Source organism: Amphiprion ocellaris, chromosome 12 (assembly GCF_022539595.1).
Source record: "Amphiprion ocellaris isolate individual 3 ecotype Okinawa chromosome 12, ASM2253959v1, whole genome shotgun sequence".
NCBI lineage: Eukaryota > Metazoa > Chordata > Actinopteri > Pomacentridae > Amphiprion > Amphiprion ocellaris.
This window is the reverse complement of record NC_072777.1, coordinates 1,686,599-1,702,366: the sequence shown is the minus strand read 5'-3', so window position 1 is coordinate 1,702,366 and position 15,768 is coordinate 1,686,599. Positions and strand designations below refer to the sequence as shown.

General features: G+C 37.1%; 1 protein-coding gene across 1 annotated transcript; it reads left to right on the top strand.

Annotated features, from left to right (window-relative positions):
* Window positions 1–11,045: 11,045 nt before the first annotated feature.
* Window positions 11,046–15,333, top strand: fam228a (family with sequence similarity 228 member A). Its single transcript, XM_023288643.3, has 7 exons — window positions 11,046–11,100; window positions 12,377–12,468; window positions 13,669–13,797; window positions 13,939–14,016; window positions 14,835–15,012; window positions 15,080–15,160; window positions 15,239–15,333. Exons 2-7 carry the CDS (start codon window positions 12,388–12,390, stop codon window positions 15,298–15,300), a joined length of 609 nt encoding a protein of 202 aa, XP_023144411.1. The 5' UTR covers window positions 11,046–11,100; window positions 12,377–12,387; the 3' UTR covers window positions 15,301–15,333.
* Window positions 15,334–15,768: the final 435 nt, after the last annotated feature.

Genomic DNA, 15,768 nt, shown 5'->3' with positions numbered 1-15,768 from the left:
GTACTACTAATCAGGAAGTCTAGAAGGAGTCATAGTACCACTAATCAGGAGGTAGAGAAGGAGTCATAGTTCCACTCATCAGGAGGTCTAGAAGGAGTCATAGAACCACTAATCAGGAGGTCTAGAAGGAGTCATAGTACCACTAATCAGGAGGTCTAGAAGGAGTCATAGTACCACTAATCAGGAGGTCTAGAAGGAGTAATAGTACCACTAATCAGGAGGTCTAGAAGGAGTCATAGTTTCACTAATCAGGAGGTCTAGAAGGAGTCATAGTACCACTAATCAGAGCTCCTAAAATGACTCCACAGACAGTGAACTACTTTCTCCAGACAGCAGCTGCTTCAGACTTGGCTCAGGGGTTCTCCATGGAAACCAGAGTTAGTGTGAAGCTCAGACAGTGTGAAGGAACCTTCAGAACATCAACCTCTATGGATAGAGGACCAGAACTAAACTTCCAGATGAAAGTTTGCTGAAGAACATGAGAAGAAGCTTGATGGATGTTGGAGAACATTCTTTGGTCAGATGAAGATAAATGAGTTCAGATGGAGTCCAGATGTTTGGTGAGAACCTGACCAGGACTACCACAGTGGAGGAATAGTCCTGATAGTGAAGCACGGAGGTGGAAGTATGATGATACGAAGCTGCATGAGTGTAAACGGTGTTGAAGACATTTCTAGATGCAGCATGAATGTCTGAGGATAAACCAGAATACTGTCTGACCAGATGAGTCCCAGTCTGCAGAAGCTGGAAGAAGAGGAATATTCAAGCAGGAGAACATTCGAAGAACTACAAGAGATTCTACACCTGACTCAACATCTGTCTGAGAACTCCTCAAATCTTGTCCAAAATGAGTTAAAATTGCCCAAAATAACTCAAACTTGGCAGAAAGGACCAAATTTGACCAAAGTGTCTTCCAAGCTGTCCATAACAAACCAAGAAATGACTGAATGTTTGTAGAAAATGACTAAAAACTCATCCGACATTCCTCAAAATGCATTAAAATGACTTCTCAGCTGTCATAAGTCACTCAGAATTCAAAATTAGTTAAAAATTAGTTAAAATTTCTTCAAATTGACTTGAAATTCGTCAAAAAATTATCCAAAACTAGTCCATAGCAAACTAGGAAATCTCAAAAAATGACTCAATATTGGTCAAAAATAAGCAAGAAAAAAAAGTCCAAATACGACTTGAATCCAAGAGAAAACCTTTGGGGTTTCCAGAGACAGAGCAACATGACCCTCCAGCAGCAGCACTTTGGGACTGATTGAGTTTATTACCTCAAATAAAGGTGGACATGAAGGATTGAAGATCCTAAAGATTAGAACCTCAGTCAGGATTTTGTTCAAAATGACCCCAACTGTGACCAATGACCAGCGTTTTGTTGAAATTTACACAAACTTTGTCCAAAATGGTCAAAAATTGTCAAAAAATAACCCTTAACTCATCCAAATTGCCCCCCCAAAATATTCCAAATACAACCTGGACAGTTTGTGTTCTGACCTGAATCCAAGAGAAAACCTTTGGGGTTTCCAGAGACAGTTAGAGCAACACGACCCTCCAGCAGCAGAACTTTTGAACTGATTGAGTTTATTACCTCAAATAAAGGTGAACATTAAAAAACCCAAAGATTAGAACCTCAGTCAGGACTTCTGTTGCATCAAGTTTCTACTTTGGAGCCTGAATTTTTCATATATTGAATCTAAACTGTTGGTTTTTAATTTGACATCAGAGAAAATACTCTACTGTTGCACTTAGAAGTAATCTGATTACTGTAACGTGATGCAGTTCAGAATCATTTGACATGTGATTGTTTTGTACAGGTATGTGCTCACCTGCGCTGCGCCCTGTAGGAGCCAGGTGACCGGGATTATCTGTAGACCGGCGGCACGTCCACCTTGATGCGCAGCGCGCTGACCGGGTCCTGGCAGAACACCGAGATGTATTCCAGGACCTTGGAGTTCATCTTCTTCTCGCCCTCCTTGGCTCGGTGCCGCTCCTTGTCCCAGCGCTCCTTCTCCCCGTTCATCTGGGAGAACAGGTTCACCTGGATGGTGCGCAGCGTGGCCGCCAGCACGTAGAAGCCGCCCTGCAGCATGTGGCAGAAGGCGGCGCCCATGCTCAGGGCCGCGCCCATCAGGTTGGGCACCGTCTCCAGCACCACGCACATGCCCTCCAGGAGGTGCAGCGTGCCTTTCCTGGCCAGCGGCGGGCCCTGGTGGACGTAGCCGTGCTGGGGGGGGGCCTGCTGGGCATGGGTCACCAGGTAGCGGCAGCAGTCGGCGAAGTGCGCAGCGGCGCGGCGGAGCGGGAGCAGCGCCAGGTACAGGTGACAAGCAGCTTTGGTGAGCGCGTGGAAGAGCAGCCGCAGCTCGAGCACGGCGTTGCCTGGAGATAAGAGGGTAACGCGGTCAGCTGAAGGCTAATTTAACTCTGTGGCTAATGTCAGCAACCATTACAAACAGAGTCTGGATTAAAGTCTGCTGCTCTCCGGCCATGCGGGCGCACGCAAAGCGCAACTTTACGCACCAAATCACCAACAGATCCAGGCTGAAAATCTGCTCTGTCTACCGCACTTTCACATTAATCATGATGTCTCACAATAAAAAAACATAAATATTATTAAAATAAAGTCACTGGAACTTTCTCTTGAGCTGTTTTACCGGCTAAAACCTTTAAATTATCTTTTAAAATTGTGCGTAAATCTTGATTTTTCAGCCAAACTGACAGAAACGTTTCACCAAATGTGACTTTTCTCAGAGAAATTGCCTCTAAACACAAACTTCAGCATGTTAGACTGATCCAGACACAGTATTTACTCCTCAGACTGTGAGTTTCTAAAGCAGGAGCTGCTCCTGAAATGTCTCCAAACCTCCGTTTATTGTTCCTCCTTACCGTCTATGAAGCAGAAGATCCACAGCAGGGCGATGCTGGCTGCCAGAGACGTCCACCAGTCCATGAGCCTCCCTGTCCCTGTGGCACCGAGCAGAAAGACAGCAGAGAGCAGAGCAGCTGCCTTTACCAGGATAAATCCCAAACATTAAGCATCTCGGCAGGTGTCGAGCTGTTTGCAGCAGCGGAGCCTGAAAAGTCAACAGAGCATTAAAGCTGCAGCTCCGATGGTTCGGAGCCTCAGGAGGCCTCTGATGTGACCTCCTTCAACCCCGATCACTGGACATCCAAAGCTTTCTACTGGAATAAAGGTAAACACATTTTAAATGACTGTCTCCCTGAAAATTCATGAAATCATTTTTGTTTTTTGTATTTTTTGTTCCAAATTTGAATGGAAATCTGGACCTAAAATAATATTAAATAAATGTTGGTTTTCTAGAAAATGGGAAAAAAAGAGTTTTTCCTTATTTGTCCAGTGTAGCAATAATATCTGATAACATTTTGGAGTCATTTGGTCCAACTAATCAATAAGAGTCACAGAATTTACACTATTATGAAGAATCCATGTAAAAATAATTAAATACAAACAAGTGAAAATCCATCAGGAAAATAATTAAATGCACAAAAAAAATAATTTTTTAAAAGCTTTTTTGATTATTTTTATTTCATTTTTGGACAGTTTCAAGTCATATTGGGTAATTTTCTGTCATTTTGGACCATTTTTGAAGCTTTTTTTGATTATCTATAACTCAATTTTGGATAATTTCAAGTCATTTTCTGTCATTCTGGACCATTTTTAAGGCCTTTTCAAAAAATTTTATGTCATTTTTGGACAATTACACATCAAATTGGATAATTTTCTGTCATTTTTGATTGGTTATACGTCATGAATAAAACTTCTTTAACTTGACATCTGTAAACAAATCAAAAATGTATCAACAAAGTTTTCTGTTAGAGTTTGTTTTCTTCTAAGTTTAACTCGAAGATTTTAAACACTTTCATTTACTGCAAATGAATATCTACTCCAAATGTCTCACTAATAATCATTATCAGCCTTAAAAACCCACAAAACACCCCTCTATACTGGACCACACTTAGTACAGTCTGGTTCCCCCTTCTATAAATCTGCTTGGAATCTTCCACTTCCTGTTTGTCAAAGTGGCCTTCTACCTGGACAGGTTTTGTTGGAGCTCATGCAACAAACATTTTGGGTAACTGCACTTTAATATGGATGGATGACACTGAATTAGAGTCTGTTTTAATGAGACTGAGTTAAGATGTGTAGCTCTGTCATTAAATAGTAAATTATTTCTCAGAATTCACAGAGAAAAGTCTGAAATGTTTGCTAGGTTAGCGTCCCACATGTTCTTTGGCTCAGCTAAAGCTAACTCTCTCCAACTTGTGGATCTCTTGAGTTGCTTGTTGTTAAAATATCTTGCTAGAGGTGCTGAAGCTCAGAAAGTCTGAGATGTTTGTTCAAAATAAGCTCATTCTCAAGTCTGATCTGAACTGTCCTCTTTTGTTTGAACTTTCCCTAAACTTAAGAGTTAATGACAGAGCAGCACATCCAGACTCAGTCTCATTTATGTAAAGATTAAACTTCAGTGTCATTCATTGATGTTAAAGTGCAGTTTTTCAAATGTTTGTTGCACATGCTCCCGACCAAACCAGTCCAGGTGGAAGACGATGTGAAGAGAAAGCTCCAGAGGATGAATATCACACATTTACGTTGGAAATAAATGTCCTTTAATTAGACATTGTCATGCAAAAGTTGGATTTCCCTTTAATGATGTTCAAATCTTTGTTGAGTGTTTTGTTGATGTTGGTTTCTAAATGTTTTCTGACACTCGGCCCCAAAGATTAAAACCTTTTACTGCTTACAAGCTGCAACAATTCACACCTTATCAACTATCTTTCTGACTAAACTAAGATAAAAAGTGAAAAACTGCCTGATTCCTGCATCATGAATGTAAATCATTTTGGTTTTTATGACAGTAAACTGAATATATTTGGGTTTGACATTTTATAAACCAAAACAAGAAATGAATTAGTGGAGAAAACAATCAACAGATTAATGGACAAAGAAAATGTGTTTTCCAACATATATGACTGAATTACTCCAACTTTACAAGATACATAGAATTTGAATTCAGTTTTATTTATATAACACCAGTTACAGGTTAAATTGTCTCAAGACGCTTTATTTTTATATTTTTTTGTCATATTTAAAATATGACAAAGTAAGAAATTTAAACCTCTTGACTAATCCAATTTATTATTTGGTTTTTAAGAGACTAATGGACAATTAAAATAAGTTTCTCCACTAAAACTAATAAACATGAGGTCAAATAGAAGGAAAAGTTTTAAATACTGCAGTCCCACGATGACAAGAATAAAGTTTGTCAACAAAAACTAAATCTGCTGGTGGATTCCATTAAAGTCCTAATAAAAGATAATAAAGTGTGATACTAAAGGTTTGTGGTGCTAAAAATGTCTAAGTAAAGCTATGAAGTTGAACATGTGGATGGAGGTTGATAAAAGTTGACGTCCCTTCATTTCTCTGGAGCGACTCCATGGATTTTATGGATGGTGGTTAAAGACCTGCTCTTCTAGTGGTCTTCCTTCTAGTCGCTGTAAAAAGTCAGTCCATCCTGGTCGACTTCAACACCTCTTCATGACAACTTGTTCTGCCTCGGACCTGGTGGAAACTCAAGAAACTGGGGAAAACCTGTCGAGACTCGAAGAACTCGTGGAGACTCGAAGAACTCGTGGGGCGGGGGAAGGTGTGGTGGGTGGTGGGGGGAGGTGGGGGAGTAGAGGGGGGAGGCCGCCACCCACCTCCCCGCCTACTCTCCGCCCTGACTCCACCCAGACTCCGCCTTGGCTCCACCCATGTGGTGACTTCAGTAACTACGATGTCAAAGGGACGACGAATTTATTTCTTTTTATCTGATCTGTAGCTCAGTGAGTTAAGGATTTGCCTATGGAGCTGCAGGTCGCTGGTTCAAGACCAGACACTTCTTAAATTTTCTCTAAATTCTGACAAAGACAAAGAAACAAAACTGCCAGTGGCGGGTCTTGAACCTGCGACCTTCCACTTGGTAGTCTTCTTCTTATTCCCCTGAGCTATTCGCTCAGATACTAATTCTTCTTTTTTTTGCGCATTTATCATCTATTTTTTGTCGTTTTCGAGTTTTTTTTTAACTCGAGTCTCGACTCGACCGTTTTTCTCAGGAGGTTGGACTTCAGCCTTTGTGCTGGAGGGTTGAACCCTCAGTTCCAAGACTTTCCAAAGCCTCCACACCTCCCGAGTCCTCAGGACCTGAGCTTTCACACAGTCTGAGGGCTGAAATTTTCTAAGTCCCACAGTAGATCTCTGTTAGTTTGAACCTTCAGACAGTCTGAGGACTGATATCTTCTAAGTTCCTGAGTAGTTCTCTGTTAGTTTGAACCTTCAGACAGTCTGAGGACTGATATCTTCTCAGTTCCTGAGTAGTTCTCTGTTAGTTTTAACCTTTAGACAGTCTGAGGACTGAAGTTTTAAAAGTTTCTCAGTACTTCTCTGTTAGTTTGAACTTTCTGGTTAACAGAAGCCTTAAAACTTGTGACCATGAGTCTTGATTTCACATTTAGACCATCCATCTGAGTTCTTCTCAGACCTTCACCTGTGGGTTTTTTAGAAATCCTCAACAAACTTTGATTCTCTTCACTGAACAGTAGAGTTTGTGGAGATCAGAAGGTAACATTAGTTTGATAAATGCCTTCAACTACTAGTAGACTTTATCTGGAAAGCAGTTTTCTGAAATGAGTTCTTAGTAAATCTGTCCACAATCAAACCAAGAACATAGAAAGAGGAAAAGTTTGAAGAAACAACTTGATATTTTCATTTCAGACTAGAAAACACTTTAATACCTTTATCTGTTTTTGCTCTTTTTCAATGTTTTATTGTTTCTTCTGTTTAATTTGATCTTCTAAAGTTTAACTGGTGTCTTTTGAAATGTTTTGTCTTTAGTTTGATTCTTCTTAAATGTTTAGTTTTGCTCTTTTCTCACCTTTTATTCTTTTCTCATGTCTGATTTCCAAATGTTTTGTCTTTTTAATGTTTAATTGTTTTTCAAATGTTTTATCAGCTTGTTTGAAAAATTTCCTTTTCTTTCCCAATGTTTAATTTTTCGATCAAATCTTTAAGGTTTTTCTATTTAAATGTTTTACCACCTTTTAATGTTTAATTTTCTTTTTAAATGCTTCATTGTATTTTCTGTTTAATTCCTATTTAAAGTTTTATTGTCTTTAAGATTTAATTTTCTAATTAAACATTTATTTTTTATTTAAATGTTTTGTCTTTTTAAAGGTTTAATAATCTAATTAAATGTTTTGAATTTTTTAAATGTTTAATCTTCTTGTTTAATTGTATTTTTTAAATGTTTAATTATCTAAAATATTTCATTTTTAATGTTTCATATTTTTGTTTAAAAAATTGTTTAATTTCATAATTACATGTTTTGTATCTTCTGTTTAATTATCTAATTATTTTGTCTGATTATTATAAGGTAATTGCATTCAATGTTTAATTTTCTTTTTAAAAGTTTTATTGTATTAAATGTTTTTTTCCTTTGATTAAATTGCTTTTTAAATGTAGTTTATTTCTTCAATCTTTTTTCTGTCAAGATTTTAACCCCAACCTTAAAAATGAAACAAACCCTTAAATCACAATGAAAATACTTCTGTTGTCACAATCATGAGTTAGTCAATTATTCAGTTTATCAATTCAACTTTATTTGTTTAGCACCTTTTACACAGATGACAAAACTAAACAAGCAAAGAGAAAAAACTATGCTAAAACTGGGATTACAACTCAAAAACATATTTTTTAATATGTGTCCAGGGGATGGAGGGAGTTTATTGAAGTCTTCTTGGGCTCACATGGGAAATCATTTAAAATGTAAACTTGATATTCAGTCTAAGGAAACTGGAAACTGCAGAGCGATAGAAGAAGCAACAATATCTCCCGTTTTCTCCTTTAATGAGTCGACTCTTCTTGTGCTTTCAGACCAAAGAACTACAGACTCTTCACAACCTGCTCAAACTCTTGGTACAGGACCTCACCACACGGATCAAGAAGGTTTCTGTCTCATTTCTACTCTGAAGCTCATCTTCTCCTGCTCAAACTGCTGACAAATGTTTCTGCTGCTCTAAAGTCTGGTCTCCAGAACTTCCTAAAAACTCTCAAAGTCTCTTCTGCTGCAGGTTGCTTTGTAGAACTGTTCCAGAAAACCTCACTAAACCACATGGAGGGGCCTCAAGATAGTCGTCCAAATGAAACCGTACAAAAACCAAACTAGCACAACCTCAGAACCTCTGAGAACAGAGAATCAGGACAGGAACTCTTACCTTCTGGACAACCAACACTGATTCTCAAACAAGAATACAGAATGTGTCTGACCAAAAACCTCTAAAGACTCACTACAGCCAAGATAAAGACACAACTCAGCTGCATCAAATCCACTAATCACTGCACACATTAGCACCATGTGCTAACTGTGGCTAAAGAACCACATTTACCAAGACAACTATCCAGTACAAAGCCCTAAAACACACCAAGAAACACATTAAAGATGATTTTACTGCTGGAAGCTGCAAGCCAACGTCTAAAGAACAAACTAAAGTAATGGAACCAAACCCAGTTCACTGGTGAAGAGAAACAGAGGAAATGTTTGTCTGCAGCTAAACAAAGCAGGAAGACACTGAGCTGCTCAGGTGTTCCTGATAACACCAAGCAGCCACCTGGACAGCCAATAGGAACACAGCTTCCTGGAAGTCCAGAGGGCTGGCTTAGTGAAGGAAATTTAGTTTAAAGTTGAAGCAGAAAGTTAACAAAGAAAGTTGAAAACCACCTTCTGATACCTGAAATCTCCGAGTTTTCACACAAAGAACGCCTGAACATGTCAAACTGGTTCCATAGTAGAACCATCATTGTAAAAACATCATAGTATGGTGTGTTGCTCCAAAAACATTAGGACCCAGCTGTCTAGGGTCACCGAGGAGCAACACAAAAACAGGACAAATGCTGGTTTCCAGGGGGTTAGGAGGATATTTATTTGAAAGAGAAAGTTTACAACAACACAACATGTGAGCAGAAAAATCACAAAGTCTGTCGTTAGTTCAGCTGAAAATATTAGTTTTTGTCTTTTTTATTGACCAAACTTTTCAGGAAGTAGATGAAGAATAATTAAAGCTCTCATGTAGAAGTCCAACTTATTTTGGATCCTTGTGGAGAGTTTAATCTTAGAGTTTGTAAAGCTGTTGAGTTTTTAGAGTCACATGGATTGTTTTGACATTTAATAACAGAGTCCTGAAATAAAATTACAGTTGTGGATTTCTGTCATTTAGTCTGGACTAAACAAATAACAGCAGCATAAATCTTAAACGTCATTATGAGGAGTCTGGATTGAGGTTTCTCACTTGATAATGACCAAAACATGAAATTTAGGTTGGTTTAAAGGAATATTCCACCTTAAATCTTTGAATGTTGACCTAAAAGGTTGGTTTCAGGAAGTATTCCACCTCCAAGGTCCTCAAACATCCATCTTAAAGCAGTGTTTCTCAAATAGTGGGGCGTGACCTACTCTGCTTCATATAAATATACTTTTAAATTTATGAAAAAACAAAGTCAAACATATATTGTGGCAATTAACAGTGTCTATTGTACTTGTTTTACAATTTTGAACATTCAAATGAACCCTTGTAATGCTTCTGTAAAAAAAACGTATTTATATTATATGAAAAAAGTGGAATAACAATTAACAGCAAAGTGCAACAACTAACATTTATGTTTGTAATGACTTATTTTGAACTATTTATACACAGCCCTCCTATTCCACTTCACGTTTCATGTATGGTCCTGAAAAGAGCCTCCCTCACCTCCACCTGGATCTGCAACATGTGTCCTAAAGAGACACCTGTGGTCTCACCTGCTGCTGCACAACATTCTGGATGTCACTGTCTATTTTTGTGCTTCCAATTTGCATGAGCTGGAACAGAGTTTGAGCCTGTTTGTCTCTTTTGATTTAATGTGCTTCATAGTTGAAAAGCTGCTCCCAAACATACTGGCCATGGAAAGTAAAAACTCCCTGAGCAACAGGACTCAGGTAGCATTCTCCATGATGAAATCCCTCCTCACAAGACAGCAAGGTTCTAAAAGTTTTATATTTTATATTTAGGCATATTATATTTAATTTGTCTATATATACAAATGTTATAAACAACTACTGATATCTTTAAATGAGAAGTTGAGAAAATCACAATTCAAATTCTTCTAATTATTATTGTATTTATACTGCAATAGTCCAAAATTATGTGAAAATGCATGTACGTAGTTTCAGTGAAATAACATAACCTCTGTCTCATTGCCTCTAGAAACAGGAAACACACTGCAACTCACTGACAGTAAAATAATACATCTCTCTGATGCACTTTGCCCATGACAACAGAAACATACAGAAACAAAAAGAAGCCTGGCAGACTTTATCCTCTCAGCAGCTGTGTGGTTAACTAGCGGCTAGAACTGATGACAGGTGTGTCGTAGTGGCGACTTGAATTAAAATCTTTCATGGCTAATTTTGTTTCAAGACACACTAAACACATCGGCTTGCCTCTGAATTCTGTGAAGAGCTAATCGGTTTCCCATCTTGCCTGAAAGACGCGCTTTTCTTGGTCAACTTTCCGTTCTGGCACTTTGCTGCTGGAAGATTAGCTGCTTCCGGTGTTCGATGACGACGAGAGCAGCTACTGGCTGAGCTGAAGGCCTCTGGCGCCTCTAGCGGCTGGAGGCAAAATTACACCTGTGGTCGAGACAGTCTGCTGCTTCAAAAGCAGGCAAGACAACAATTAGAAATTTGATATTAATTAGAAATTAATTCGCGGGTCTCACCAAATGATGCTGCGGGCCGCCAGCTGCCCATCCCTGGTCTACACGGAACTAATTAGCTGAACTATTGTTTTAACGTCGGCCTGTTTTTCGCAGCGTACAACAACACTGAAGTTGGGCTGGTCCATAGAGTCCAGACGGAGGGAGGAGGGAGGAGGGAGGAGGAGGGAGGAGGGAGGAGGAGGAAGGAGGAGGAAGGAGGAGGAAGGAGGAGGAGGAAGGAGGAGGAAGGAGGAGGAGGAAGGAGGAGGAAGGACACCTGGAGGAGCTCCGATCTTCTGCAGGTCAATAAAAACTGAATCCGCTGCAGGAGAAGAAACTCTAAACCTGAAACTTTATTTATGATTTATTCATTTAATTCTACAGTTTTTCTGAACGAACTTCAGCTCAGGTGAGAAACAACAGACCTGGTTACCATGGAAACGGAGCGGAACTGAACCCAAACTGGAGGAAGTTCAGGAGTTTAAAAAAATCAAACCCCTATATTCTGGGTGTTAATATTTAATATGTTCTGTCTCCATTGGTTGATCTACAGGAGAATAAATATCTGGAACATTTTCTCTGAACAACATCGTGTTGAAATCATCATTTTATCTGTCTTCATTTGGACATTTTTTAATAGATTCTTGTCATTTTGCATCATTTTTAACTGTTTGGAACAATTTAGATTCATATTGGATCATTTTAAGTCCCTATGGACAGTTTTAAAGTTATTGTGGACCATTATTAGGTGATTTTGGACAGTTTTCAGTCATAATCTTCAGTCATTTTGAACCGTTTTAACAAATTTTAACCATTTGAGTCATATTGGATCATTGTAAGTCATTGTAGACAGTTTTAAAGTCATTAATGACAGTTTTGGACCATTTTTAAATGAGCTTGGAGAGTTTTAAGTCCTATTTTTTGTAAATTTAAACAGTTTTATCAATTTAGACTCATATTGGATCATTTTAAGTCACTGTGGACATTTTTAAAGTTATTGTGGACCATTATTAAGTGATTTTGGACAGTTTTTACTCAGAATTTTCTGTAAATTTCAACTTCTAACAATTTCCAGTCATACTGTGGACAGTCTTGAAGTCATTTTAAGCCATTTTCGATTGTTTTTTAGTTGTTGTTGTTGTTTTTTACACATTTTTGGACAATTTGGAGTCCTGCTGGATAATTTTGTGTCATTCTGGAACCATTTTTAACTAATTAGATAGTTTGGAGCAAATTCTGAATTATTTTGGACACAGTTGAAGTGATTTTGGACCATTTCTAAGACATTCTCGATAGTTTTTACCTTATTTCTGGACAATTTAGAGTCACATTTTACACAGTTTTAACAAAATTTTGACCTATTTTAAGGCATTGTAAAGAGTTTTAAACTTTTTGAAATAAATTTTGACATATCATCCAAAATATACGTCTATGATGAAATGTTTCACCACAAACTTTATTTATCCATTTTTCTTCCCTCCAGATTGAAGAGTTGCACATGATCACATATATTTATACTCTGTCTTTTCCACGTCCTCTCCTGTGTGTACTAATAAAGTGATGTTTGTATTTTTCCAGGAGACGTCGGGATGATGGACATGAAGAAGAACAGCTCCAGAGGTGTGATCATGGTCCACACACCGTTACCTGTCAGCCTGCTCAGGTCACAGGTAGAGAAGATTCATCAGTGAAGGACAGAAGAGTGGAATCAGAGTTTTCATTAACTAGTTCATTAAAGGAACGAGTTTAAATTTCGTCCAAGATGAGTCAGAAGCTGACTTAAAATTGGGCACAGTGACTCAAAAATGGTTCAAAATGAGTTAAAACTGCCTAAAATTACTTAAAATATGCTCAAAATGACTGAAAAATTCTCCAAAATTAGTTAAAAAGTGTCGAAAAATGAGTTTAAATCATCCAAAAATGAAATGAGACCATCCAAAATTAATTAGAAGTTGTTCAAACGTGTCAAAAATGACTCCGAGTTATCCAGGATGACCTTCAAATGTCAGAACTAATTAAAACTTGTTCAAAATGATCCATAAAATCCAAAACGACTTCCAACATTTTACAGAATGACTTGAAATTAACTAGAATGAATGGAAACTTGTTCAAAATAGTTTATAAATTTTGTTAAAAACCTTTTGAAAATGATTTTAAAATGTACAAAACTACTTAAATGACTTAAAGTCAGGCTCAAATGACTCAGAAATTGTCCAAAATAACTCAAAAATGGTCCAAAACTGCTTGAAACTTGTTTTTGAACTCATCTTTGAGTTGTCTTGGATGATTTTTATCTCATTTTTGATAATGTCTGAGTCATTCTGGATATTTTTTTTTTTTACAATTTCTGAGTAATTTTGGGTAATTAGTAACTCGTTTTCTAACTAATTAACGTGTGATTTATTTTAAAAAATATATGTTTTGGACCATTTAAACTCATTTTGGATCATTTTGAGTCATTTTTGACAATTTCTGAGTCATTTTGGGAAAGTTTGAGAAATTTGGACTATTTTTTAATTCATTTAGGAGAATTTTTGAGTCGTCTTAAATGATTTTTAACTATTTTTCAATAATATTTGAGTAATTCTGGATCACTTTTGACTCATTTTTAAACATTTTCGAGTCCATTTAGAGGATTTTCTGAATCGTTTTGGACGATTTTGTTAAATTATTGTTCAGTTCGACTCCAGAATTCTCCAAAGAGAATTTTATTCCTGCAGACTGTAACAGATTCAGTTAAACCCACAGCCATTAGAAACATGAACACATTGTTTATTTCCAGATGAAAACAGCTGGAGGAACGTTTCCAGCTGCTGAACGATCACTTCCTGTCCTCTAAATCAACATTAAGTCAGTTTTTCTAACTTCAGTTTCAGGACGTTACAGTCGCCTCAGACTGCAGGAAGATTCTCTCTCAGATGACCAGAAACATCAGAAACATGAGATCAGCTTCATCCAGACAGGAGCAGCTCTCGAGCGCCTCCCTCAGGAGACTGCAGGTACTGCAACCAAACACAACCACATTTATTACTGGAAAACAACATTCAAGTCCTGGACTCATGTAGAAATTCAATCTGTCTGCACTTCAGACGCAGTATTTCTACTTTGCTGTATGAATATTTTTACTTTCTACTGTTCAGGTGAAGATTGAGTCTGAAAACCAGCAGATGACAGAAATAATTCAGCCGTTAGTCGACACAGAAAACACTTTGATCAAGGTAAAATCTACCATCATCCACCAAACTTTTCTCTGCTTCTGTTTTCCGTATTTTCCAACTTGTGTGGATTAGCAGCCAGATTTTACCACATTTTCAGATTTTACTCATTGAAAAAAAAAACGGTTTTTATTTATTATTTCATTTATTCTTTACATATTACAAATAATTTTTGACAGTTTTGAGTAATTCAATCATTTAGAGTGTTTTTGGACAATTGTTCAGTTATTTTAGACAATCAATGACTTATTTAAGTCATTCTGGACATTTTTTTTTTGTTTTGAGTGACTTTGGAAATTTTTTTAAACTAATATTTAATTTGAGTGACCAGGCAAACGTTCTATATTTTTTCATCATCCTGAATCATTTTGGACAGTTTTTATGACATTTTGGACTATTTTTAATCCATGTTAGATAAACCTTTAATCACTATAAACTCATTTTGGATTGTTTTTAAATCATTTTGGACATTTTTTTTGTCATTTTGGACCAATTTTCTATATTTTATGATAATTTTTGAATCATTTTGACTCATTTTAGACATTTTAAAGTCATTTTGAATCATTTTGAGTCATTTTGGACAGTTTTTAAACAATCTTGTGTCATTTTTAACTGTGAGAAATAATCCAGCTGTTACTGAACAGATAAAACAGGTTTATGAAGGTAAAATATACAATCCTGTTGTTTTCAATAGAATCTGACAAAACATTTCGTTTTTTTTTTGCTTCTGTTTTCTGTATTTCCAATGTCTATAAATTTCCAGTCAGATTTTGTCATATTCCCATATTTTTTGTCATATTTTCCACATTTTTCTCTCCGAGGAGCTGCAGAGTTTCCTGGAGCTCCGAGACGTGACGGAGCTCCGGAGGAAGGAGCTGCTGCACAAGAGCTGGACGGAGCGAGTCTGGTTTCCTCTGCAGAGGAAGGTGGAGCAACATCTGTCCAGCTGTGGGCCGACGGAGGTCATTCAGGAACTACCTGCAGCACTGCAACGCCAAGGTGAGGTGAAGGTCAGGAAATCATCCTGAAGATTCATTTCTATTCTAACTTTTCTCTCTGATTTCAGGGTTTTGTGTTTCTGGAAACCTACGATCTGAAGGAGTACGACCCATTTCCTCTCAGCACCACAAAACCAAACTACTTCAAGGTGATTTTTTTATAATATATATATTCTATAATAAACTTTCAACCAGCTGAGGAGATGTTAAAACGTCTGTTTCTGCAGTTATTTTCTCTGCAGCTGAGAACAGCCGCTTTAAAGGATCCGTTTCCCCGATGTTTACATGAAACTCTGCAGGAGAAAACAGCGTGTGGAGCAGGTAAATAAAATAATAACTTCTTTTAACGCTAAAGGAGATTTACTTTTTATTCAACAAAAATAAATTTAAGGTGACATGCTGCAGATCTGAATATTATCAGATAATTTGAGATTTGTTTGTATTTCCAAAAAAACTACAAAGAACATAAATCTTAGAATTAAAATTTGAATCATTTTGGAGAATTTTTCAATAATTTACAATAATTTTTGAATCATTCTTAACTCATTTTGAATTACTCTGAATCATTTTGGACACATTTCAAGTCATTTGAACAATTTTTTGGTCATGGATCAGTTGGATCAGTTTCAGTTATTTTGGACAATTTTTAATCCATTTCTGGTCATTTTTGCATAATTTTAACTCAGTTGGGACATTTTTTTTTAACACAAGCTCATTCAAAAAATAAATATGATTTTTCATAATTTCATTTATAATT